Raw genomic sequence first — 27,241 nt, 5'->3', positions numbered from 1 at the left:
GTATATTTTTGGGGCAGTGCACCCTAGGTTTAGGGGAAATGTTTTATAAGCTACCATATTTACTTGGCCATATTAGTAGTAGTATGCTAAATTCTAATTGTGTCTACTGGCTGATTGTTAATGAGAAGCACATTAGTAGGGGCTCCTAAAATGTAGTGTTAGGAGCTCAGCTCCACGGTGTTACTTTAAGAACCTGAAAGTTATCTTCCCCGCCCCCTCTCTCCAGGGCACTAAGTGCAGATATGAAGTTGGGTGAGTAGCCCAGAGTTGGAGGAGTAGTCCAGAAGGACGACATAAACGTGTCTTAAACCTCTCTAATTCTTGTTCTGATCCACTTGGAATTAATCACTATGGGCAAACCAATGATGTTATTAGGCAGGTTGAGTCAGCCACTGTGACTCCAAATATTGGGGTCTAATGCTGTCCATGACCCCAGTCTTTTTCACCAACTAGTTCCAAAAAAATGGACTGTTAGTGCTTCTTTCTGGTTTTTCACTGCCACTACTTTTCCTTTCTGGAGTAGGCTCCCTAAATCCAGGTTAATATCATGCAAGAGAGAAGGAGGCTTTTTCTTCTTTCCTCATTCTCCTTTCTGAAAACAACACACAACACTTTCTTTCAGTGTTTTTCAAAAAATTTTTAAATTTATTTTTTTAGTTACATTTTAAGATCCAAGCCATCTCCTCTCCTCTCTCCTTTCCTCCCCACCCTGCACTACAGAAGGCCACCATTTCACACACACAAACACACACAGTATATATGTATGTGTGTATGTATAATATATATATATATACACAATATAAAATTATACTATGCTTAAGTCTTTTTATCAGTTCTTTGCCTAGAGGTGGAGAGTATTTTCCTTCATAGGTACTTTGTAGTTGATTTGAATATTTATAATACTCAGAATAGCTTGTTTATAGCTGCTGTTACTGTATCCAATGTTCTCCTGGTTCTGCTCAATTCACTCATCATTATTTCATGCATTTCTTTCCATGTTTTTAAAAAATCAACCTGCTTAGGGCAGCTAGGTGGCACAGTGGATAGAACATCAGCCCTGGAGTCAGGAGGTCCTGAGTTCAAATGTGACCTCAGACACATGATACTCACTAGCTGTGTAACCCTGGGCAAGTCACTTAACCCCAATCGTCTCGCCAAAAAACAAAACAAAACAAAACAAAAAAATCAACCTGCTTGAACCAGGAGAACATTGTACACAGTAACAGCCACAATGTGCAATGAATAACTTTGATAGACTCATCTCTTCTTAGCAATGCAAGGATCCAAGACAACTCCAAACGACAAATGATGGAAAATGCTGTCCACATTCAGAAAAAGAACTATGGAGTCTGAAAGTAGATCAAAGCATATTATTTGCTCTCTTTTTTCTTTCTTTTTTTTGTTTGTTCCTTCTTTCTTGTGATTTCTCCCATTGGTTCTAATTCTTCTTTACAACATGACTAATGTGAAAATAGGTTCAATATGAATGTATATGTAGAACCTATATCAAATTGCATGCTGTCTTGGGATGCATGGAGGGGACAGATGGGGAGAAAATTTGGAACTCAAAATCTTATGGAAGTAAATGTTGAAAACTAAAAGTAAATAAATAAATAAATATTTAAAAAATCAACCTGCGCATCATTTCTTATAGCACAGTAGTATTCCACCACAACCATATGCCACACCTTATTTAGCCATTCCCTAATGGATGGGCATCCCCTCAAACTTCCAGTTCTTTGCTACCACAAAGAGAGCTGCTATAAATATTTCAGAACATATAGGTTCTTTTCCTTTTTCCCTGATCACCTTGGGAAATAGATCTAATACTACGGGTCAAAGGGCATACACAATTTTATAATTCTTCCGCATAATTCCAGATTGCTCTCCAAAGTGACTGAATCCGTTCATAGTTTCACTAACAGTGTATTAGTGTTCCAGTTTTTTCCACATCCCCTCCAACATTTGTCATTTTCTTCTATCATTTTAGCTAATCTAATAGGTATGAGATGATACCTCAAAGTTGTCTTAATTTGCATTCCTCTAATCAATAATGACTTAGAGCATTTCTTATATGACTATATATAGCTTTGATTTCTTTATCCAAAAACTGCCTGTTCGTATCCTTTGACTATTTCTCAATTGGGGAATGACTCATATTCATAAAAATTTGACTCATTTCTCTATATGTTTGAGATATGAGGCCTTTACCTATCTATAAAAAAATTTTCCCCAATTTTCTGCTTTCCTTCTAATCTCAGCTACATTGGTTTTATTTGTACGACCCCTTTTTAATTTAATATAATCAAAATTATCTGTTTCATTTCTCACAGTGCTCTCTCTTCTTTCTTCATAAATTCTTCTCCTATCTAAGTCTGCTAGGTAATGTATTCCATGTTCTTCTAATTTACTTATGATATCTCCCTTTATATCTAGGTACCCAGTTTGACCTGATTTTGGTAAACAGTATAAGATATTGGTCAATACCTAGTTTCTGCCAGACTGCTTTCCAGTTTTGCCAAAAAATTTTTACTAAATAGTAAATTCTTATCTCAAAAAGTTTAAATCTCTACATTTGTCAAACATAAGGTTGCTATAATCATTTACTACTATGTAGTGTATGCCTACTCTGTTACACTGATCCACTTTTCTATTTCTTAGCCAGTACCAGATAGTTTTGATAATTACTGCCTTATAATACAGTTTAAGATCTGCTACTACTAGACCTCCTTCCTTTACATTTTTTCATTAATTCCTTTGATATTCTTGACCTTTTGTTCTTCCAAATGAATTTTATTATTATTTTTTCAAGCTCAATAAAATAATTTTTTGGTAATTTAATTGGGATGGCACTAAGTAGATTAGGTAGAATTGAAATTTTTATTATATTGGCCCTGCCCACCCATGAAGAGTTAATATTTCTCCAATTATTTAAATCTGACTTTATTTAAATGTAAAAGAAATATTTTATAATTATGCTTATGTTCCTGGGTTTGTCTTGGCAGATATACTCCCAGGTATTTTATGCTGTCTATGGTTTTTTTAAATGGGGTACATCTTACTATCTCTTCTTCCGAGGTTTTGTTGGTGACATATAGAAATGCTGATAATTTATGGGGGTTTATTTTGTATCCTTGCTACTTTGCTAAAATTATTGTTTAAACTAGCTTTTTAGTTGAATCTCTAGGATTCTCCAAGTATAACATCATATCATCTGCAAAAATAGATAGTTTTATTGCCTCATTGCCCATTCTGATTCCTTCAAATCCTTTTTCTTCTCTTATTGCTATTGTTAGCATTTCTAATACAATACTGAATAATACTGGTGATAATGGGCATCTTTATTTCACTCCTGATCTTACTGGGAAGTCTTCCAGCTTATCCCCATTACAAACAATACTTGCTGATGGTGTTAGGTAGATGCTTCTTATCATTGTAAGGAGAAATCCATTTATACCTTTGCTTTCAAGTGTTTTTAATAGGAATGAGTGTCGTATTTTGTCAAATGCTTTTTCTATATCTATTGATATAATCATATGATTTTGTTACTTTTGTTGATATAATTAATTATGTTAATAGTCTTCCTTATATTATACCATCCCTACATTCCTAGTATAAATCCTACTTGGTCACAATGTATAATCTTTGTGATACATTGTTGTAGTCTCCTAGCTAATATTTTATTTAGAATTTTTGCATCCATATTCGTTTAATAAAAATCGGTCTATAAATTTCTTTCTCTGTTTTTGCTCTTCCTGGTTTAGGAGTTTAGGAATTTCATAAAAGGAGTTTGGTAGGACTCCTTTGTCTATTATTCCAAATAATTTATTTAATATTGGAATTATTTGACCTTTAAATGTTTGGTAAAATTCACTTGTAAATCCATCTGGTCTTGATGCTTTTTTCTTAGGAAGCTCATTTATGGTCTGTTTAATTTCTTTTTCTAAAATAGATTTATTCAAATATTCCATTTTCTCTTCTGTTAATCTAGGCAGCTTACATTATTGTAAGTATTCTTCCATTTCACTTAAATTTATTGGCATGTAATTGGGCAAAATAACTCTCAATAAATGCTTTGATTTCATCTTTATTAGTGGTATATTCAATCTTTTCATTTTTGATACTAGTGTTTGGTTTTCTTCTCTATCTTTTAAAATCATATTAACCAATGGTTTATCTATTTTATTGTTGTTTTTTTTTTTCACAAAACCAACTCCTAGTTTTATTTATTAATTTAATGATTTTCTTACATTCAACTTTATTAATCTTACTTTTAATTTTTAGGATTTCCAATTTGGGGTTTAATTGTAGATTTAAAATTTGTTCTTTTTCTAGGTTTTTTTTTTAATTGGAAACCAAATTCATTGGTCTGTTCTTTCTCTATTTTACTTATGTAAGCATTTAGAGATACAATTATTCCTCTGATTACTGCTTTTGCTGCATCCCATAGATTTTGGTATGTTGTCTCATTATTATCATTCTCTTTAATAAAATTTGTAATTGTTTCTATGACTTGTTCCTTAACCTACTCTCTCTTTAAGATTAGGTTATTTAGTCACCAATTAATTTTAATCTATGTTTTCATGATCCCTTGTAAAATATTTTATCGCATTATGATCTGAATAGGATGTATTTAATATTTCTGCTTTTTTGCGTTTACCTGTAAAGTTTTTATGCCCTAATATATGGTCAATTTTTATATAGGTACCATTTCCACTAAGAAAAAAGTTGTATTCCTTTCTATTCTCATTCGATTCTCTCCAATATTTATCATATCTAGCTTATCTAAGATTCTATTAATCTCCTTGGCTTCTTTCTTATTCACTTTTTTTTTGTTAGATTTATTTAGTTCTGAAAGGGGAAGGTTGAAATCCCTCATTATTATAGTTTTGCTATCTATTTCCACCTTTAATTAATTTAGTTTTTCCTCTTAAAATTTGGATACTATAGCATTTGGTGCATATAGATTTAATTTTAATATAACTTAATTAATATTAATATCATAGTACCTTTTAACATAATATAGTTTCCCTGTCTGTCTTTTTAAATTAAATCTATTGTAGCTTTGACTTTGTCTGAAATCAGATTGCTACCCCTACTTTTTTTTTGCATCAACTGAAGCATAATGAATTCTACTCCAACTCTTTATTTTTACACTATGTGCATCTTTCATTTTCTTATTTTTGGGGGGGGGGGCTAGGCAATGGGGTTAAGTGACTTGCCCAAGGTCACACAACTAGTAAGTGTTATGTATCTGAGGCCATATTTGAACTCAGGTCCTCCTGAATCCAGGGCCGGTGCTCTATACACTGCGCCACCTAGCTGCCCCTTGCATCTTTCATTTTCAAATGTGTTTCTTTTGAACAACATATTGTCAGGTTCTATTTTTTAATCCATTCTACTATGCATTTCCGTCCATCAGATTCACATTCAAAGTTGTAATTACTAGTTGTACATTTCCTTTCCCTCCATCCTATTTTTCTTCACTGTTTATCCTTCTCTCCCTCTCTTTTTACCCTATCTCTCTGACCTCTGGCTCCCTAGTCTGCACTTCTTCTACGAATCCCTTCCTTATCCTCTCCACTTACCTTTTTATTCCTTAATCTACACAAAGAATTTCTGAAAATCAAGGGCTTCTAACAACACAGACTGGCACTCAGATTCTCTGAATCCCAACTCCGCCCGGAACTCTTTCCACTCCCCCAACCTTCAGAAACGGTACCCGAAGGATTCTGGGAATCGTAGTTACGACAGGCTGCGCTCAGGCAGTTAGCAACCCCTGGTGCCCATGTTTTAACAGTACGGATTTGAAGGTGGGGTCGGTCTTACCGTTATGTTAGACCGACCAAACCCACAGCTACCGGTGACCCAGGCGTCCGCCCTCGTTCCTCGACTCCACGCACGTTGTGTTTGTGTGTTTCCTGTTTGCCCTGGCTGCTGGAGGAGCGACGGGAAGTTCGTCTGGAGCCCATGGAGCCGCAGCCGCTCACAGTCGAGGCAGCTTGTGCTTTGCGCACTTTTGTCCTCACCTGCTCGCCGTAGGTTGGTCGCCTCCGTCTCCACCTGAGATCGCGCCGTGCCCTACTGACCTGAGGAGGAGGCGACACGGACCGAGAACTAGAGGGAGAAGAGAGAGCAGGAGTAGGGGAGGTAGGGGAGGGAAAGGCGGGAGAGACGGGAGAGTTCCCTGCCCAGATGAGGGACCGGCATCCATGTGGGTTAGAAGGAGGCAGATTTCCTGTCTCAGGAGCTTGAGTGACAAGTGGGCCTTTCCTCCTCTCATCCGTCGGGAATTTGAAGCCTAGAATTTATTTCGAAATGCTACTGTATTTTGTGGGGGCGCAGAGTAAGCAGCTTGGTGGTGCTGTGATAGAACCCTATGCTTGGCAGGAAGACCTGAGTTCAAATCCTATCTCAGACACTTACCAGCTGTGTAATCCTGGGCACGACATTTAACTTCTATTCTCAGTTTGCGCATCTGTAAAATGCATTGGTGGGAGAAGGAGAAGGAATAGGGTCTTTTCCAACTTTAAATCTGTGGCCGTTTGGGTTAGGGACTGGGCCTGTGATGCTCTCAATCTAGGACCCTACATTGGATCCAGTGCAGGGTCACATGCCTCGTAATCCTATCAGTAAGTTCCCTCAGCCAATGCAAGGGGACATCTTCTCTGTAGTTTGTGGTATTGAGGAGTTGCCTAGAGGCCCAGGGGTGGGGAACCTGCAGCCCCGAGGCCACAGGTGGCCCTCTAGGGCCTCAAGTGCTACCCTTTGACTGAATCCAAACTTCACAGAACAAATCCCTTTAATAAAAGGATTTGTTCAGCAAAACTTGGATTCAGTCAAAAGGCAGCACCTAGACTCTAGGCCATAGAGCACTGAGATGTGAAGTGACTTCCTGGCCCTGGAAGGCCAGTTTGGGGGTAGATAGAGAGCACCTTTTCGTGCCAAGGAACTTTATGCTTTACACCATTGCTAAATCACTCACATCTTTCTGGCATACAAACAATGGTATAGCATGTCTTTTTCCAATGACATTCATACATTTTTGGTACCTTCTATGTATGGGGAATTATAGCACATACATAGAAAAATAAGATTGTCTCCTCCCTTGTAGAGTTTACCAATCAAGTAAAATGAATATACTTTTCAGCTCTGGATAGTGTGGGTGTGGTAGGAGGTATAATCAGTTTGTATAATATTTGTCATGTATATTTCTACATAGAGACAATATGGCTTAGTGTTAAAAGCACTGTCCCAGTAGTACAGAGATCTGTGTTTAAGTCCTAGGTCTAATAATTTACTTGTCTGGCCATGGTTAAGTCAGTTAACCTTACTGAATCTCAGTTTCTTCATCTGTATAATGCAGGTAAATAAGATTTGTACTACCTAGTTGATAGGGTAGTTGTACAGATACTGTTCTGTCATTAAAACACCATATAGCTATGATCTGTTGTGTGAATTTGAGCCAATACTGAGAGCTTAACACCTTGCTTAATTTACTATTTCATTGCTGTCTGCTACTCACTTTTTGGGTCATTTGTATGTCTACATCTCTATAGAGCCTTGAGGTCTGAAGATATGACTGGAGTTCCTTGATACCTCCAGCTAACCATTATACATATACCCTCAGCTTTACCCAGAAATGTATGCGGATATTCAGGCTGAGCCTGGAGAGAACTGACTCTGCTGGGAATGCAGATTTGAAGTCCATTGTGATAGTCCCAATAGAAAGATGCTGGCCCTGAATAACATGACCATCTCCTTGAACCCTCAAAACTTGAATGTACAAGAACAAAACAGAGTCCTGAAAGTAGATACTTCTGTTGATCAGGTAATCGCCCTAGGAAGAGAGAAAAAATTTAATTCAGAGGCTTCTCGCCAGAGCTTCAGATGTTTTCCATACCCAGAGAAAGCTGGACCCCGTGAGGCTGTGAGCCAGCTCTGGGAACTGTGCCTTCAGTGGTTGAGGCCAGAGATTCACTCAAAGGAACAGATCCTGGAGCTGCTGGTGCTGGAGCAATTCCTGACCATCTTGCCCAGTGAGATCAGGATTTGGGTGAAGTCACAGCGTCCAGAGAATATTGAGGAAGTGGTCTGCTTGGTGGAAGATTTGACCCAAACCCTTGAGGAAGAAGGTGAGAGCTGCAAAAGAATAGAGGGAAAAAAGCAAAATCTATTTAGAGTGTGAATGGAGAGAATAAACAACACAGATTCTCAGAGGGGTCCTTGGAGAAACAGTAGTAAAGAGAAGAAATAGAAAGAGAGGAAGCAGGTTTTTGAAGTGGATAAGGAAGCAGGTACTACCTAGCCTTTTGAGGATAATGAATAAGAATCTTTTTAATCCCAACATTGGTCCTCTTTTCTTATGATACCCAGTCAACTCTGTGTCTTACAGGTTTATTAGATGCAAAAAACATGACCACAAAATAGGAAACATTTTTATAACTCTTATTCTTTTACCTGTACAGATATCAAGCACAAACTCTTCATCCTTCTTATATGTTGTCGCAGGGGTGTTTTCCAAAGCAGTGTTGTCAAACTAAAGTAGAAATGTGGCCTGAACATCTATAAGAATTCCTGCAGGCCACATATTGACTTGGAAAACCACATAGTAACATTATCTATGTTCTAGTGTCTTTAATTTTGTTAAATATTTCCCTTTTTAAAAAGTATTTCCCAATTTTAATAATATTTTTAATATTTAATAATAATCCCAATTTTAATCTGGTTTTAGCAGCATTGCAGGCAGTATTGGCCTGAGGTCTATGTATGTTGACACCTCTGTTCCAAAGGTTTATAACATCCCCATCCGTGAATATAATGACTGAGTGTTGGGTTCAGCCCATTTTTTTGCATTAATGATTATTTTTACCTTTTAGGGCCCTTTGAGGTCAGTCATTCAACAAACATTTACTAGGGCTTACTGTGTGCCAGGTACTAGGGAATACAATGCAGTAAAGCATATATAACTATCCCAGTTGTACAGATGGAAAAAATTAAAGTTCAGTATGATCCTCTGTCTTGCTCAAGGTCACATAGTGAGGAAGTGGTTAAGTTTATTCTTTGTTCCACATTACATGTAAGTAATCTACACTTTGTGATAGAAATATTCAATTTCTTATAAAGCCATTTTCCGCCAGGGATGTCAGCCAATTGATTCATTCTATATTTTATCACTTAGGAAAAATGATAATTCCTCATTAAATGGGAATTACACACATCAGATGGCATTGAGACTGAATAGTTATATCTTGACATCTTCCATGAACCAGAATTCTGTCCTTGGAAACTTGCTGTGACCACAGGAATAATATCAGATCTTCAGGTGGTGATTGCCATTCTCTCAAGAAATGTCAGAGCCTTAGGGTTGATCTTATTCCTGTCCTTTTTTCATAGCTTCATACTCTTGTGATTCTTCTCTTCTTCAAGAAGAAAGCACAGAGAAGGAAGAAATGTTCCCAGTAACCAATTTTCTGGTGAGTTGCAATGCCTTTTCCCTTTTCCATCAGTGTAGACATGTTTCATTCGTTTTTCCTGGGACTTCTGTCTTAAAGAAAGGCCTTTCTAGAGATTGGAACCTCTGTTGTTTTCTCAGGGGAGGCTGGGCACATCCTGGTGGCTAAATATTCCACAGGGAATATTCTATTTTCTGAATACATTTTCAGTTTGATCCAACTTCCAATAATTACTCTAAAATTTTTTAAATTACAAACTTAAACATTAACATGAACATTTATATATAAAATAACAGAAAAAGTATTTTATATAAAACAATGTTTTACAAGATTGATCTAAGTATAAAATTTAACACTATAGTATCTATACTTACACGTTTGTATCCCCTTCTGAACTTTCTTTTGCTCCTTTCTTTGCATGTTTAAATGTTTCATTGATACCCTTTTCCTCTTCTTCCTCTTTTCTTTTTTGCACCTCTATCACCATACAATAACCTTTCAACTTCATATAACAAAATTGTCTTTTTTGTGTCCTGTGATCATCCCTTTCACTCACTGGATCTCGTTATTCATATTTTTGAAAAGTATTTCCTTCCTCACTTTTGTTTTTTAAAGATTAAATAATATTGAGGTTACATATCCAGTTTGAGCTTTTTGTGATAGATGGTGTGAGATGTTGTTCTAAATTTAACTGCTGCCAGACTGCTTTCTAGTTTTCTTAGCAATTTTTTTCAAATAAGGAGTCATTACCCCAATAGTTGGCATCCTTGGGTTTATCAAACAGTATGTGACTACGGTATGTTCAGTTGCTTTTGGATCTTTTGCACTTAATTTGTATCATCTTATTTATTTTTTAATTAGTACCAAAGAATTTTGAAGATTAGTGCTTTCTAATATAGTTTGAGATGCACTGGTACACCCCCTTCCTTCCCACTTTTTTTATTATTTCCCTTAAGTTTCTTGACCTTTTGCTATTCCAGATGAATTTAGTTTTTATTTTGTATGGTTGTACAAAGTATATTTCATATTTTTATTGGTATGGTACTAGTTGTGTTAATTAATTTAGTAGAATTGTCATTTTTATGGCTCAACCATGAATAAATGAGTATGTTTCCAATTATTTAAATTTTTCTTTATTTCTGAAAAGAGGTTTTGTTTTTTTTTTGTTTTTTTTTGTAGTGGTAGTCATAAAATTCCAGTGTGTTTCTTGGATAATAATCTTTGATTCATGCTGGAGTGGTTTCTGTGTGGTATTCAATTGGAAATTAATATTGGAAGCATGATTGATCAACCAAATACAAGTTTTGTTTGTTCTGTAGGTTTCAGTGGTTTAAGAGGAAAGTGCATACTCATTTAAAGCTTACAGCAACCTCTTAGAAGACAAGGAAACTAGTTACTAGGACTTGTATGTACCATATATCCCAGGGTATGTGAACACTGAACAACATGAAGCATTAGGAGCAGATTATGAGAGGCAGTTTCTCACTGGCTAATGGACTTCAGTAACTCTCAAAACATTTTAAATTCTTAAAAAGCAGGGGTCTCCATTTTTCTTTTATCTCCTACCAAGTCTGATATAAAATGGCACATACAGTAGATATACAAGAAACAAATGATTTGGGATCACCTTGCAATGTGATATCATATCAGATTCATCCTCAGTACACCCTATTCATTTGTCCACTTTCCCCTGTAAGGGTAAAATAGGAAATTCACACTATACAAGCATCAATTTGTTTATTTATTTTAGGAATCAGTGACTTTCAAGGATGTGGCTCCTGACTTCACTTGGGAAGAGTGGGAGCAATTGGAACCTGTTCAACAAGACCTCTGCAGGGATGTGCTGTTGGAGAACTATAGGAACTTAGTTTTTCTTGGTAAATCTTCCCCCTGGTGACTCCAAATTTATGCTTTTGGATTTTTTTAAACATTATTGCTTCTTAAAGATTCTGAGATGTCAAAGTTAGTTTTTTCCTAGTTTGTAGAAACTAGAGATATTTAAGCCTTTTTGAGTTAAACCACAGGATTTTTTTGCTCTGTGTTCTAAGGTGAGGAAACTTTGCCCTGTAGAACTAAAAGTTGGACAACAGCTTTGTTTACTCATTGTTATCTGTGATTCTGTCCTCTTCTCATCCTGTGCTCACCTTTGTCCCACTTTTTTGTCAAAAACCTAGTTCATATACTTCCAGGTATTTGAGAATTGTACATTCTTATTAGGAGCAACAAATGACCTAAGTGTCTTCTTGAACCCAGATCGACTCCATGATCTGTTCCCCTGTAGTCTGTAGGAACACAGTAGGAAATAACCTTCAGAAATTCTTTTATCTATCTCTTGAGCCTTCTTAGCATATTCTGTTTTCCCTCACTACTCACTCACTATCAAAGGGATTGAACTGTATTCTAGAATAACTTTTTTTCCCTTTCAGCGTGAATATCCATTTACCTTTTTTTCCCCCCATTATCAGGGCTTTCAACTTCCAAACCAAATGTGACCTCCCAGATAGAACATATGAAAGTGCCGTGGATGAGGGAGAGTGAAGCTCCAAGAGGCATCAGTCTATGTGAGTGAATGAAAAACTAACAGCTGGAAATTTACTACAAGCAATATATCAGCTGGTCAGTCAGGGAGAAAACATCTTTGAAATGTTGATCCAGGAATCACTCCCCTAAACCTTCCAGGTATTTGGAGAAGGGCAGAGGCTAATTGGCTCTGTGTCTTGCATAGATTTTCAATTTTCAACAAGTAGTGTTTGCCTATGGCCTTCCATTTCCTCAGTTCCCATTCTCTTCTTAACCCAATTTCAGTATTCAGTAATTTATGGAAACTGTTCTTAAAGGTTACCACTGATTTCTTATACTTAAATCCTGGAGTCTTTTCATTTCATAGTCAACCTTTCTGCCTCATGTAACAATCAGAATATTTATTACATACTTACTATATACCAAGCACTATACAGTACTAGGCACTTGGGATACAAATACAGTGAATTGTTTCATTCCTCACTCAACAGGAACTTGCATTGTAATGGAGAAAACAATAAGAGGATGGATATGTGTGTGTATAAATCTACAAAGAAACATACATATGGAGTACTTAAAATACAAGGTAGTTTGAGAGAGAGGACCCTGGTAGTTGAGGGAATCAGAAAAAGTTTCATGTAGAAATTGGTGATTGAGCTGAGTCTTGTAAGATTTCTGTGAGGCAGAGATGAGGGGAAAGCTTATTCCTAGCATGGGGGGACAGCTGGTACAAAGGCATGGAGACAGGAGATGGAACATCATTTGTGAGAAACAGATTGTCCAATTTTCTATGTACAGTGAGGCTAAAAAGGTAGATTGAGTAGTGTAACCAGAATCTCAGGTTGCCAGCATTGAGTGAGACCTCAACCTATACCTGAACAAGATCCCTTCTGTTAACATAGTCTATGGTCATCCAGCCTCTGCTTGAAGATATCCTTTAAATCAGTCAACCAGTAAGGATTATTAAGCTGTGTGAAGTACTGGGGATAGAAATGCAAAGAATGAAGTAATCTTTACTCTCGAGGAACTTATGTTCTAATAGGAACATGCTACTTTCCTAGGCAGCCATTTCCCTCTTTGGCCCAGGAGTTTTGATTTACTTTACAGGTTGAGTGGAAGGGTGAATCATGATATGATATTATAATGTTATTATTATTATAGTAAATTTAATCTGATAGTTGTATGCATGGTGTATTAGAAATGCACAGGTATATGTGGAGGTCTTAACAATCTGATCCTATCTTGCTTTTGCTTGCCCACAATATTTCATCAGTGTCTCCTTAATTTATTCTTCCCCCTTTTAAGCCTCTTCAAGATAGCAACTCTATTGACAGCTGTCAATAATGATAGTAATTTATATCATCCTTTTAGCTTTACAAAACTCTTTGTGAAACAAGTAGTACAAAACTTAACATTCCTTACTGTAGTGGGAAACAACCATGAACTTGATTTTTTTACAAGACTTGTATTCAAACCCCAACTTCATTCCTTAAAAGCTATGTGAGTGGCAAATGAATTTAACCCCTTTGATTCATAGTTTTCTCATCTACAAAAAGATGACAATAATACTTCTACTACCAACCTCACAGGGTTGTTGTTAGAAAAATGTTTTTTTATACTAATAGTACCTATAGAAAAATGAATTATTTCATCATAAGCATGTTTTCCCATTTTATTATATTCCTAAGGTAATAAATTTCTTTATCCCTGCTAAGGCTACATTTATATTTTTTTAAAAAAATTTTTTTCCAGATTGGGATACTGGACCTGAAGCTAAGGAGTTATTTCCAAAGTGGAAAACTTCTGTAGCAGAGTCATCTCAGGGAGAGACAATAAAAGGACATAGCTCCTGGAACTTTGAACTGGGAGAAGCCTTCAAATGTTATGACATGTTGGTGAGGCAACAAAGCCAACAGGAAAATCATTTGAAGCTAGGAACAATCACTCATGAGGAAAATCTAAACAAGGTTAGAGGTTCTAAAAGCAGTGAATTTGAGAGAAGCTTCAATCTGAGCTCAATGCTGATTACACAACAGAGAATTCCTTTAGTAAGTAGTCTCTCTACATATGATATACATGGCAAGAGCTTCAAAGATAATTCAGAACTATCTGAATGTTCACGAATCTATGCAGAAGAGAAATCTTTGAAGTATAAAGGATTTGGGAAAGTTTTCAGCCAGGATTTACAATTTAATCTCCATCATGCTCGTCATTCCAGAGAGAAATCCTATAAATGTAATGAATGTGGGAAAGCCTTCACCAAGTGGGCAAACCTTACTCGACACCAAAGAATTCATTCTGGAGAAAAACCCTTTAAGTGTAATGAATGTGGGAAAGCTTTCACCCAGAGGGCTCAGCTTACTCAACATCAACTTACTCATAGTGGAGAGAAACCATTTAAGTGTTATGAATGTGGAAAAGCCTTCACCCAAAGGGCACACGTAACTCAACACCAACTTACCCATAGTGGAGAAAGACCCTATAAATGTAATGAATGTGGTAAAGCCTTCACCAATCGAGGAATACTTACTGATCATCAGAGAATTCATTCTGGAGAGAAACCCTATAAATGCAATGAATGTGGGAAGGCCTTTACCAAGAGGGGAATACTTACTCAACATCAGAGAATTCATTCTGGAGAGAAACCCTATAAATGTAAAGAATGTGGGAAAGGTTTCAATCGGAGTACACACCTTACTCTACACCAACACACTCATAATCAAGAGAAACCATTTAAGTGTAATGAGTGTGGGAAAGCTTATAGCCAGATTTCACAGCTAAATACTCATCAAAAAGTTCATTCTGTAGAGAAACCCTATAAATGTAATGAATGTGGGAAAGCCTACAGTCAGATTTCACAGTTTAAAATTCATCAAAGAATTCATTCTGGAGAAAAACCCTATAAGTGTAATGAATGTGGGAAGGGCTTTAACCGGAAGACACACCTTACACGACATCAGAGGATTCATACTGGAGAGAAAAACCTCTTCCCCAAAGTAGGGACTTAATGAATGTTTGTTGAATTGAAATTGAATTGAAATGCCATGTTGGATTCTACATAGCCTATGAATAACAGCATTGCCATAATTTAAAAGGCTCGCTACCCTTCAAAAAAGAAAATATTAGTCTTGCATGCTTGGTGAAGCCATGCTGAACTTTTAATCATTTCTACTTCCCTGTTCTTTTTTATTAATTTTACAAACACATACTTTTCCAACTACAAAGAAAAAAAAATTGTATACAATACTGCAAGTCAAGTATATATTAAATTTAACATTGCATTACTATCACAGCCCTTTGTGTCTTGTGTCCCTTTCTGTCTTCTCTCTATTTTTTTCTAATATTTTCCTGATGTGCTTGTCTTTTTTCTCTTCTCTCTCTTTTTTTTTTTTTGGCATCATCACTACTGTTTCACTTGTTCCAGTTCACCCACCCGAAATAAAAGCCTTCCCTTATATAAAGTATAGTCAAGCAAAATAAATCCATACATTGTCCATATTTAAAAATGTTTGTCTTATTCGGTATTTCTATTCATCATCTTGTTGCCAAGGTGACACTTCATTCTGCACCAGCTCATCCAAATCTTCCCAGGTTTCTCTGAATCTTTACCTTTTGTCATTTATTATATCTCAGTAATATTCTATTACATTCCATATGAATTTTCCATTTCATCTTTAATTTCCCATCTTATGTTACAGTAAAGAATGCTACTATAAATATTTTTGTATATATGAGTCATTTTCAACTTTCTTTGATCTCTTCTTTTTATATGCATAGTAGTGGTATTTATTTAATGGCTTCTTGGGTATAAATCCAAATTGCTTTCCAGAATGGTTAGACAAATTCACAGGTCCACTGAGAGCATAATAGAATGCCTCTTTTCCTGCAGCTCCTCCTACAGTTGTCATTTTCTTTTTTTTGGTCATCTTTGCTAATTTAATGGAACTAAAGTGGAACCTCAAAATTGTTTTAATTTTCATTTTTCTTATTAGATTTAGATTTACTAGTTCAGATTTAGAGGTTTTTTTTATATTGTGTTGATCTTTTGAGAAGCACCTTTTCTTGGGTTGGTCTTTTTTTTTTAATTGGGGAATGACTCTTGTTCTTATGTATTAATTATAATTCCTTATATCCATGGGATAGCAGACCTTTATCAGGAAAATGTCTATCAAAGATGGTTTTTCCCCATTCAACTATTTTCCTTCTAATTCTAACTGGGTTGATTTTTGTAGAAAGTTTTCAATTGTACATATTAAAGTTATATATTTTATAATAACGATTCATTTGGAAGAACAAAAGGTCCAGAATATTAAGGGAACTAATGAAAAGAAATGCTAGGGAAGGTGGCCTAGCCATTCCAGATCTTAAATTGTATCATAAAGCAGTCATCATCAAAACTACTTGGTACTGGCTAAGAAATAGAGTGGTGGATCAGTGGAAGAGGTTAGGTATGCAAGACACAGTAGTCAATGACTATAGTAATTTATTTTTTGATAAACCCAAAGACTCCAGCTTTGGATAAGAACTCACTATTTGACAAAAACTGCTGGGAAAACTGGAAAAGAGTATGGCAGAAACTAGGCAGAGACCAAAATCATACACCATATACCAAAATAAAGTAAAAATGGGTTCACAATTTAGATATACTACAAGCAAACTGGGAGAGCAAGGAATAGTTTACTTGTCAGATTTGTGGAGAATAGAAAAATTTGTGACCAAACACGACCTAGAGAACATTATGAAATGCAAAATGGATAATTTTGATTACATTAAATTGAAAAGTTTCTGCACAAACAAAGCCAATGCAACCAAGATTAGGAGGGAAGCAGAAAACTGGGAAAGAATTTTTACAACCAGTGTCTCTGATAACAGCCTCATTTCTAAAATATGTAGAGAACTAAGTCAAATTTGTAAGAATACAAGTCATTCACCAATTGATAAATGGTCAAAGGATATTAACAGGCAGTTTTAAGAGGAAGAAATTAAAGCTATCTATAGTCGTGAAAAAATGCTCTAAATCACGAGTAGAGAAATGCAAATCAAAACAACTCTGAGGTACTACGTCACACCTATCAGATTAGCTAACGTGATAAAACAGGAAAATGATAAATGCTAGAGATGTGGGAAAATTGGAACACTAATGCATTGTTGGTAGAGTTGTGAATCCAACCATTTTGGAGAGCAATTTGGAACTATGCCCAAAGGGCTATAAAAATGTGCATACCCTTTGACCCAGCAATAGCACTTCTAGGGCTGTATCCCAAAAAGATTATAAAAATGGCAAAAAGACCCACATGTACAAAAATACATGTACATAGGTCTGTGGTGGCAAAGAATTGGAAACTGAAATTGGGGAATGGCTGCACAAGTTGTGGTATACCAATGTAATGAAATACTATTGTGCAATAAGAAATGATGAGGAAGCAGAATTCAGAAAAACCTGGAAAGACTTGTATGAACTGATGCTCAGTTATGTGAACAGAGCCAGAAGAATGCTGTACACAGTAACAGCCACATCGTGCAATGACTAATAGATAGACTTATAGATAGATAATAGATAGACTAATAGATAGATATACAAAGTGCTTAATAATCCTTATTGCCTGCCTGAGCAGTGAAGCATGAACCTTCCCAATTCTCAGCAATGCAAGGATCTAAGACATCTCCGAAAGTCTCATGATGGAAAATGCTATCCACACCCAAAGAAAGAACTACAGAGTTTGAATGCAGATCGAAGCATACTACTTACTCTTTTTTATTTCTTGTTTTGTTTCTTTCTTGTGGTTCCTCCAATTGGTTCTAATTCTTCTTTACAACATGACTAATGTGAAAATGTTTAATAGGAATGTATATGTAGAGCCTCTATCAGATCGCATGCTATCTTGGGGAGGGAGGTGGAGAGGGAGGGGGAGAAAATTTAAAATTCAAAAGCTAATGGAAGTGTTGTTGAAAACTAAAAATAAATTAATTTTAAAAAAAGAAAAAAATTATACATTTTATTTCCTGTAATAATCTCTATCACTTCTTTGGCCAAGAACTCTTCCTTTATCTGTAATTGTGAAAATTATATCTTTTCCTTTCCAATTTTTTTGTTAAATGATATCTTATATTTAGGTCATGCATTCATTTGGAGCTACTAAATCTAATTTCTGAGGGCAGCTATGTGGTGCAGTGGACACAGTGCCAGGCTTGGAATCAGGAAGACTCATCTTCATCAACTTCTGAGTCCAAATCTGGCCTCGGCACTTACCAACTGCATGACCCTGGGCAAGTCCCTTAACCCTGTTTGCCTCAATTTCCTCATCTGTAAAGTGAGATGGAGAAGGAAATGGCAATCTACTCTAGTATTTTTGCTGTGAAAACCCAAATAGGGTCATGAAGTGTGGAACACAACTGAAAATGATTCAACGACAAAATCTAATTTCTGCTAGACTACTTTCTAGTTTTCCCAGCATTTTTTGTCAGACAAATCCAGAAGAAAATTTGACCTACTAGTTGGTGTCCTTGGGTTTATTAAGCACTATTCTACTATAGTGTTTGATTGCTTTGGGGTCTTATGTACCTACTATGTTCCATTGATCATTTTACTTACTTATTTATACTAGTACCAAATAGCATTGATGGTTACTGCTTTGTAGTATGTGTTGAGATTTGTGTGGGCCAAATTCCCCACATTTTTCATTATTTCCCTTGAGATTCTTTATCTTTTATTCTAGTAGATGAATTTTCTTTTCTTTCTTTCTTTCTTCCTCTTTTTTTTTTTTTTTTTGTAGTTTAGGTAGAGATTTTTGTAGTGTCCATGTAATTCCTGTGCATGTTGGCAGGTGAACTCAAGATGTGTGAAAATTCCATGGTTATTTTAAATGGAATTTCTTTTTCTAAATCTTTCTACAGGGTTTTGTTGGTAATATGTAGGACTGCTGATGATTTATGTGGATTTATTTTATGTCCTGTTACTATGCTGTATTTTATTGTATTCATTGATTTTTAGTTGAATCACTATGGTTCTCTAAGTAAACCACCATATCATCTGCAAAGAACATTTTTTTATCCTCATTCTGTGTGCTTCTTTCCTAAATTTCTTTATTTTGTCTTAATGCAATCACTAACATTTCTAGAACTATATCAAGTAATAGTGGTGACAATGGACAAGGATAAAACCTTGTTTTATCTAGGAGGTCTCTAGTAATTCTCCATTATGCTAATTCTTGGTTTTAGATACTATTTACCAAATTTAAAGAAAGGTCCATCTGCTTTTTTAATGATTTTTAAAGGGTGTTGTAATTTATTAAAAGCTTTTTCTAAAAAAAAAAAAAGCTTGTTCTACATCTTTTGATTTAATAATGATTTTAATTGTTTTTATTATTAATATGGTCTGTTCATGATTTTTCTAATATTGAACCAGTCCTGCACTCCTGGCATAAATCCAACTTGGTCACAGTACATACTCTTTTTAAATGCATTGCTATAGCCTCTTTACTAATATTTTATTGTATATTATTTGCATTGAAATTCATTAGAGACCTCGGCCTGTAGTTTTCTTTTTTAGCTTTAGCTTTCCCTGGATTAGGTGTTAGGCTCATATTTGTTGCATGGAAGGAGTTTGTCAGGATCCCTTATTAATTTTAGCAAACAACTTTTATAATAATGAGACTAACTGTTCTTTGAATAGTTCATAGAATTAATTTGTAAATCCATTTGTTCCTGGGATTGTTTTCTTTGGGAGATCCTTTATGTCTTATTCAATTTCATTTCCTGATATTGGTTTACTTAAGTTTTCCATTTATTTTTCTGTTAATCTGTTTCATATTTTTGTGTATAATTATTCATTTCACTTGTCAATTTTTTTGGCTTATAATTGAGCAAAGTAATTTCTGATAGTTTCCTTATTTCTCCTTCATTGGTCATAAACTCTTATTTTTCATTTTTGTATTTGACAATTTTATTTTCCTCTTAAAAAACTGAATTAGCTAATGGTTTGTCTATCTTATTAGTTCATACAAAACCTAGCTCCTAGTTCTTTATTTTTAGTTTTATCTTTTTAATTTTTAGAATTTCTATTTTTGTATTTAGTTAAGAGGTACTGATTTGTGCCTTTTATAGTTTTAATTTATTTTTATCTTTTAATAATTTTTATTTTTTGTTATTCTGAACTTGAAAAACTACAAGCAAACATGAATCATACATAAAAAAAGAACAGAAATAAAGGATTGTGTCTGAATTTCTAGTGTATATAGCGTGGATTAAAAAAAATAATAAATTCGATGAATTTCAAAGCTGTCCTGGTCTTTGTTTTTCTCTGATTTTTCCAGTTTTTCTTTTTTCAGTTGCCCAGTTTATTGATCTTTCTTGTTTATGAAGATGTTTCAAGATTTAAAATATCATTTAAGGATTGCTTTGGCTGCATCCCAAAAATTTGTGTACGTTGTCTCATTAATTTTCTTTGATGAAATAATTGTTTCTATGTTTTGTTCTTTGACCCATCAGTTCTTTAGGATTAAATTATTTATTCTACATTTTTTCTTTCTTCAAATAGCCTTTATTGTTTATAATTTTTGCTAGTCAGTAGATGCTTTTAAATAGTTTTGCTTTGCTGCATTTCTTTATAAGATTTTTATGTCCTAGCATGGGCTTAATTTTTGAAAAAGTGCTATGCACAGTGGGGATATACATATACATGCATACATACAAATACAGAAATATATACACACATATGTGAGTACATATGTGTGTACATATGAGTACAAATATAACTATACACATGTATATGTATATACACAATACTCTTTTGAGATTCGCATTCAGTAATTGCCAGAGATATCAAATCTAACTTTTCTAAAATTCTGTTCAAGTCCTTACCTTCCTGTTTATTTTTTTATTTGATGTGTCTAGATCTAAAAGGTCCCCAACTATTATAGTTTTATTGTCTGTTGCTCCATATTGATTAGTTTTTCTTTTAATTACTTAGATGCCATGCCATTTGGTACATATGTGTGTGTGTATATATATATAGTATATTTCATTATCTACAATGCCTTTAAGTATAACGTAATTTCTCTGCTTATCTCTTTTACCCATCTCTCTTTTAACTGTTGCCTTGTCCGAAATCATGATTGCCATTCCTGATTTTTAGAATTTGCCTGAAGTATAATAAATTCTACTATATCCCCTCATTTCGACTCTGTGAATCTTTATATTTAAAGTGTGTTTCTTATAAACTACTTTTGAATTCTGCTTTCTACTCCAATCACAATCTTTCTCCATTTTATAAGTGAGTTCATCCCATTCACGTTCATGGTCATTGTTAATTTTGCACTTCTGGCCATCATATCCTCTTATATGTTTTTCCTTTATTTGTTACCCTTTCCCACTCTATAAAGAAGAATGAGATGGTGAAAGAAATATGATCAACACTAGTAATCTCTAATAAAAGTGTTTGCACTCCTTTGCCCCTCATCTTTTCACCTAGCCTATACACCAATCACTTTTTTCCTCTCCTTTTAATTTCCACTTTATCATCTACCTTTGAAATGTTTATTTTGCTTGTATTTATCCTCTACCCAACTCTATCTTCTTTTTACTTTTCTCTTCTCCTTCTTCTTGATGTATTTCTACATCAAACTCTGTGTGTATATGTTTATGTGTGTATGTTCAACCTTCCTTTGATTTGGGTAAGAGTTTTGTTCAAATGATACCCACTCACTCTACCTCATTCTCCATATCTATGTACTTCATTAGTACCCTAATGATGAGAGATAATGTTACTTCCCCTTCATTTCTTCTCATGGATTTGGATTAATCATAAGTGGTTTAGGCTCTAGATTGGAATGAAAGGAGGCATTCACAGATCACATAACACTTTTGAAATTAGTTTATTTAATGATAGTATGGAAAGGAAATTTAGCACAGGGGCAGTAAAGTTTTAGTCAGCTCTGACTGAAGGACTCTCAACCTCTTGAATTGACTAGGATGTCTAGGAATAAGACTAAGGTCTCTACCAGGACTATTATTTAGTTACCTGAGCTCAGGAAAAGAAAAAGCAGAAACAACTAGATCCTTGTGATTGTGACTAAAGCACCTGTTCTAGCTACCATATGTAAGTTGTTCAGTTGATCCAACTCTTTGTGACCCCATATGGAACATACTGTCCATTGGGCTTTCTTGGCAAAGATACCAGAACGGTTTGCCATTTCTTTCTCCAGTGGATTAAGGCAAACTTGCCCAGGGTCATGTAGCTAATAAGCATCTGAGGCCAGATTTGAACTCAGGTCTTCCTGACTCCAGCCCTAGCATTCTATCCACTGAGCCATAGGTATATGATTGTGATGGAGTACTATTGAGCTACAGAAAATGATGAGCTCAATGATTTTAGAAAAACATGACCTGACTTGGGATTCAAACATTAGTTGTCATCGAATTGACTTTACTATAGTACAAATGCCACATGGAGGTACTGTTCTGCCTTGTAATTCTAGGTTGAATTCATTAAGAAACATGACCAAGTCTGCAGCAAAAGTTGGTTTCTAAAGCCATTCAGTGTTTGAAAATAGTGGTTAGGGGCTATTCTCATTCAGAAGAATTTCAATATCAGGCCAGAGGTCCAAAGATCATAATAAAATAGTATGAGGCAAATATGTAAGAGACAGAAAAATAGTCCCTAATCTTTCTCCGTTCTATTTTCCTGGAACCAGTGCAGTGATGATGAGTCCAAACTATCCTTTTTCATTTGCCATATCCTGGCTTCCAGTCTTTGTCTCTCATGACATTTTATCATGATATACCTTATGGTTTTCCAAGTTGTTCTTGAGAGGTAGATATTGTATGTCTGATAGGATGGAGACCTATCTTGGGTTATTCACAGTTGTTTCTGAAAAGAGGAGCATACTGTGCTGACCTGAGCTCCAGACTTCCCCACACTGAATTCTCTAATCATAATCTTCTTTCCCAACTTGGCTTTTTGTCTGGAAGGACAGCAGTAATGGGAAATTAGTGTCATATCTCTTGCCTTGTGAGTTGTCCATAATTAGCCCCTTCAATTTGAAGCCTGTGGTTTAGAGGACAAAACGCATGTCATTTTTGTTAGGTAATCAAATGTGGCAAATAAAACACATTTCAAAACTTGCCTTAGGTCTAACTCATAAAGCCAAGGAAGGCTTTCATACCATCATTTCTAATCAGTCCAGTTTCAGTCCTTGGCTTAGGCCTGTGTTTATTTTTGTATTTTATAACTCACTGGATAGTATAGTGTTGGTGAAGACTAGGAAAAGGGAGATGAAAGTGTCATATTGATACAGGAGAATCAGATTTAGAGGAGTATTCCTCTTTCCTCTCCTCCTATATGATGGGAGCCAGAGCTTGGAAACATGACTCCACAGAGAATATAAACTACCTTGATTAATGTAAACAGCAAAGAAGTTCCAACTATCCCATGAGAGAACTTGCATGTGACCCTGGGTCATTCCTGGCATTATGCCTTCTTTATCTTGTTTCTATATTCTGTTCTGTTTCTCTATTTATGTTCTGTTTCTTTATTCTGTTTTTTTGGGCTGACCTGAAGTTGGTGTGGGAATCCATTTTACATTGTCTTGCTGCCACCCACAACTGACCTCTTGTGAGTGAGCTCCCCCATTTAATCCAAATAATACTTATTTGCTACAAAGATGGCATGGGCCCTTCTTTATTCTGTATCTCAGTATTATCTCAGAGGGTCTGCCACCCTATAATTGGCATAATCAGGGCAGAACAGATCTGCCCTCTTACAACTGGCATAGTCAGCAGTAGTCTGTCCCCTACAAATCTTGTGTCCTTACACCCCCATCTTATCTGCTATTATAAAAACTGACGACAATAACTTAGCTCCATACTGTAGCAACAAACTAATTTTTGGAGAAGTGGTGGGAGAAATAACTCATGTGGAATTTGAGTGAACCATGTAAGGCTTTCCTATCTTTCTCTACCCATGAATGAATACACTTACTGTGTGGCAAGCATTGTGTTGAATGTTGGGGATACAAATACATAAGCAAAGACAGTCCCTGAGCATAAGAAGCTTCCATTCTAATAGGTGACCAGAGAAGGCACTGGTCTTCTTTGGCACTGACAATCACAAGAGAGGCTGAGGCCATAGGGAAATATATTGACACACTATTCAGGAACAGTGGTAAAGTTGATTTGATCATGGTTCCAAAGCTGAAGATGGTGGAGGAAAGGGTGGAGGTGGGAGGGGATTGCACAGGGCAGTAAGGAGGTTGGTGAGCCTGTTTGGGGAGACAGGCCAGCAAATAGGTAGTAAAGCACGGGTAGAGCTTTACTGAAAAAACAGGCCAGGTTAATCACCAATCAGGACAGTGGGCCTCTCAGAGTTGTGAAGATGAAGGGAAGGAAACCGTCAAGGCAGTCTCTGGTGGGGAGCAGGGTGACTGGCAAGGCCCTGTAAGTCCTTTTCTCCCTTGATGCCTCATGCAGTTCTCCTGACATGTAGCTCTCTGCTGGGATCTAAGGGTAGGTGACTTTTTAGCCAAGAATTTCTTTCTGCTATGAGGGACCATACTCCCTTAAACTGCTACTGTTCTTAACTTTTTCAGCATTGTCTGCATTCATTTCTACTACCATTGGCCACTGCAATGGCTGTCATGTCGGTGTTTCCCAGACTCCCAAGGTCATGACTTGGCCTCATTTACCTTTGAATACTGGTTAGCCTAAGATCAGAAAAAAACAAATACTATAGACAAGTGGCCACCACGGATTGGCTGGAGATAGGGCTGCTGGAATTTTTGCCTCATCTCACTCTCAAGGAGACAACTTTAAGTAGTCCTTCCTTACTTGAAGCTGCAAAGGAAAGAGGTGTGACTTGGCAGCAAAAGACCAGTCATCCACAGTGCTCATTAAACTATGACTGTGGCAATTAATTTTATTGTGTTTGGTTTGTGGTTTCTATGACCTTTTAAATGATATGTATATATTTATTGTATTATTATATATGTCTAAATTTATACTTCTTAGAATTTTGTAACTGCATCCAAGGCCTTGGCTATCTGTACAGAACATCCTCTAATAAATCTTTTTGATATGTGGTGTGCATGGGTTTCCTCCTTTCCCCTTTCCTAGTATACAGATGCTGGGTTGCCACATAATCATCCATCTAGAAAGGCCTTTGCTGCCAGATGTAGGAACTGATACAGGTGGAAAGAATAATCACGTTTCACTTCAAAACTCCAAAAACTCACATAAGAGCTCATTCAAGTTGCTCCAGTAAGTGGCCCTAATTCAACCTCATGGTTTGTCATGGTTTACCATCTTTTGGTTAAATTTTTAGCCCTTCTCTTTTTTTTTTTAGCTAGGCAATGAGGTTAAGTGACTTGCACAGGGTCACCTAGCTAGTAAGTGTCAAGTGTCTGAGGCCAGATTTGAACTCAGGTCCTCCTGACCCCTGGGCCAGTGCTCTATCCACTGCATCACCTAGCTTTCCTCTTATCTCATACCTATATCATATGCCCCAGTTTCACTGTGATGAACTGAATTCTCACACTGTACTATGTATGTATGTTTATGGTATTGGATTATCATTTTACTGGACATTAGACTTCTTTGTATCAAAATTTGGAATGCTGAGTAGATAAACAGCAATCTATGGGTCAGGGTGATCCAACTATCCTTAAAATGGCAAGACCTCTGTAAACTCTGTATTGTTTTATTTTGTTTCTGGAAGCAATTTGCATGAATTTTAACTGAATATATTGGAAAAAAGCACATACTGCATGACTTAAGAGAAAAGTAGATCTGGAATTGAAAAGCATATCTGGAATTGGAAAGCTAAGATGTATTTAAGAAGACTTTGTTTAGCTAGGCCATGGCTAAAAATATAAAAATGATAAATTCTTGGCAAAGATTGTAAATAGATTTATAGCTGGAAGGGACTCCAGAATACATCAAGTCCAACCTTCTCATTTTATAGAGGAGGAAACTACACAGAGAGACTAAACAACTTTCTTAGGGTCACACAGCTAGTAAATCTAAGGCAACACTTGAATTCAGGTCTTTCTAACTCCAAGTTCAGCATTCTATGTACTACACCACAAAGCTACTTCTAAATAGGACCAGTAAAAACACATTTAGCTGCTTATCAAATACCAAAGGCTATTTAAACTGAAAGAGAATGGAGAAAACTGTCCACATAGTTCTGATAAACCTAGTATCAAAGAAAGCAACAAGCAAGTACTCATAAGAGGAAAATCAGAACAATCAGTAAAAATAATGGGAGAAGTATTTAAAGACAGTCAGTGACAAAACCCATAGCCTTATACACACATACACACACACACACACACACACACACACACACACACACACACACACACTGAGGCAATTTTGACTTATAAAGCTCACAAAGACAGAGAGATGGGCTACAATTTGTCTCTGAAAAGGTATGCCTTATCCAAAAGGAACAAAACAGATAAAAAATGGGGGATTGTATATTAGGAAAATATACTTTCAAAGAAATCCAAGATAATGAGGGGAGAAAAATGGCAGAGAACACTTGATCATAATTAATTAAGGTAAAGACATTTTAAAGTATACCAGAGTGAACAGTTTGGATTAATGCTGGGGAATTGCAGTTCTTTCAATGAAAAAACACTTGATTCTGGTGATATTTTATGGCTGTGAGTAATGGATCATTACAGTCTTCAAAGAACTAAAATTAAGGATCGCCCAAATGGTGAACACATGGTGGACACAAGTTGGCACACTACAAATGCAGAAGTGTGAGGGATGTTGTTAAAGGAATAGATGATCTAAAAAGATAGTCTGGTTACTTAGTAAGAACAAAAGACAACTGATAGCTCCACTAGCTCTATTGTTATCCTTGAGATATCAAGAGAGCTTAAGGAAGTCCCCCAACATACTGAGCTGCAGCAAACCTGTTGGAATGTGTGGACAAAAATCCCACAGGATAAGCAGGCATGGATCAAATGTAATCTACATCACTCAAGTGAGTACCCACATCACTGAGATTATAGGTCCACTGGAGTAAGGGTGTATAATAGCAGAGAGAAAAATTAGATAAGGAGTCTAGAAAAGTTTACAATCTGTCATCAGAGTACAATAATGCCACAAACTGAACATCTGCTGGTACTTTCTGACAAAAGCCAACAAACTTAAGACTTACCTTCATGTTCAATTCATCCTTCAAAAAGCAGAGGAAGCAATAAGAGCAAGTAGTATTCTTGACACAATTTTGACCAAAAGGAAAAATAGTTGCAGAAATA

The 27,241-nt window shown here is 35.9% G+C and overlaps 2 protein-coding genes across 2 annotated transcripts in view; one reads left to right on the top strand and one right to left on the bottom strand.

Annotated features, from left to right (window-relative positions):
- The window catches only part of LOC114025739 (zinc finger protein 184-like), a 48,866-nt gene extending 42,867 nt beyond the window's left edge, over positions 1–5,999 (bottom strand). The window contains exon 1 of the mRNA XM_027839227.1: positions 5,830–5,999. The gene's annotated coding sequence lies outside the window, so the exon portion shown is untranslated. The remainder of the gene's footprint in view (positions 1–5,829) is intronic.
- A 785-nt stretch (positions 6,000–6,784) lies between these two features.
- Positions 6,785–16,284, top strand: LOC114025741 (zinc finger protein 483-like). The gene is made up of 5 exons (XM_027839230.1): positions 6,785–8,135; positions 9,397–9,476; positions 11,206–11,332; positions 11,921–12,016; positions 13,728–16,284. Exons 1-5 carry the CDS (start codon positions 7,733–7,735, stop codon positions 14,981–14,983), a joined length of 1,962 nt encoding a protein of 653 aa, XP_027695031.1. The 5' UTR covers positions 6,785–7,732; the 3' UTR covers positions 14,984–16,284.
- Positions 16,285–27,241: the final 10,957 nt, after the last annotated feature.

This window comes from Vombatus ursinus, unplaced genomic scaffold, assembly GCF_900497805.2.
Source record: "Vombatus ursinus unplaced genomic scaffold, bare-nosed wombat genome assembly UNPS02014832.1, whole genome shotgun sequence".
NCBI lineage: Eukaryota > Metazoa > Chordata > Mammalia > Diprotodontia > Vombatidae > Vombatus > Vombatus ursinus.
The sequence above is the reverse complement of the archived record's forward strand: the minus strand, read 5'-3'. Positions and strand labels throughout refer to the sequence as shown.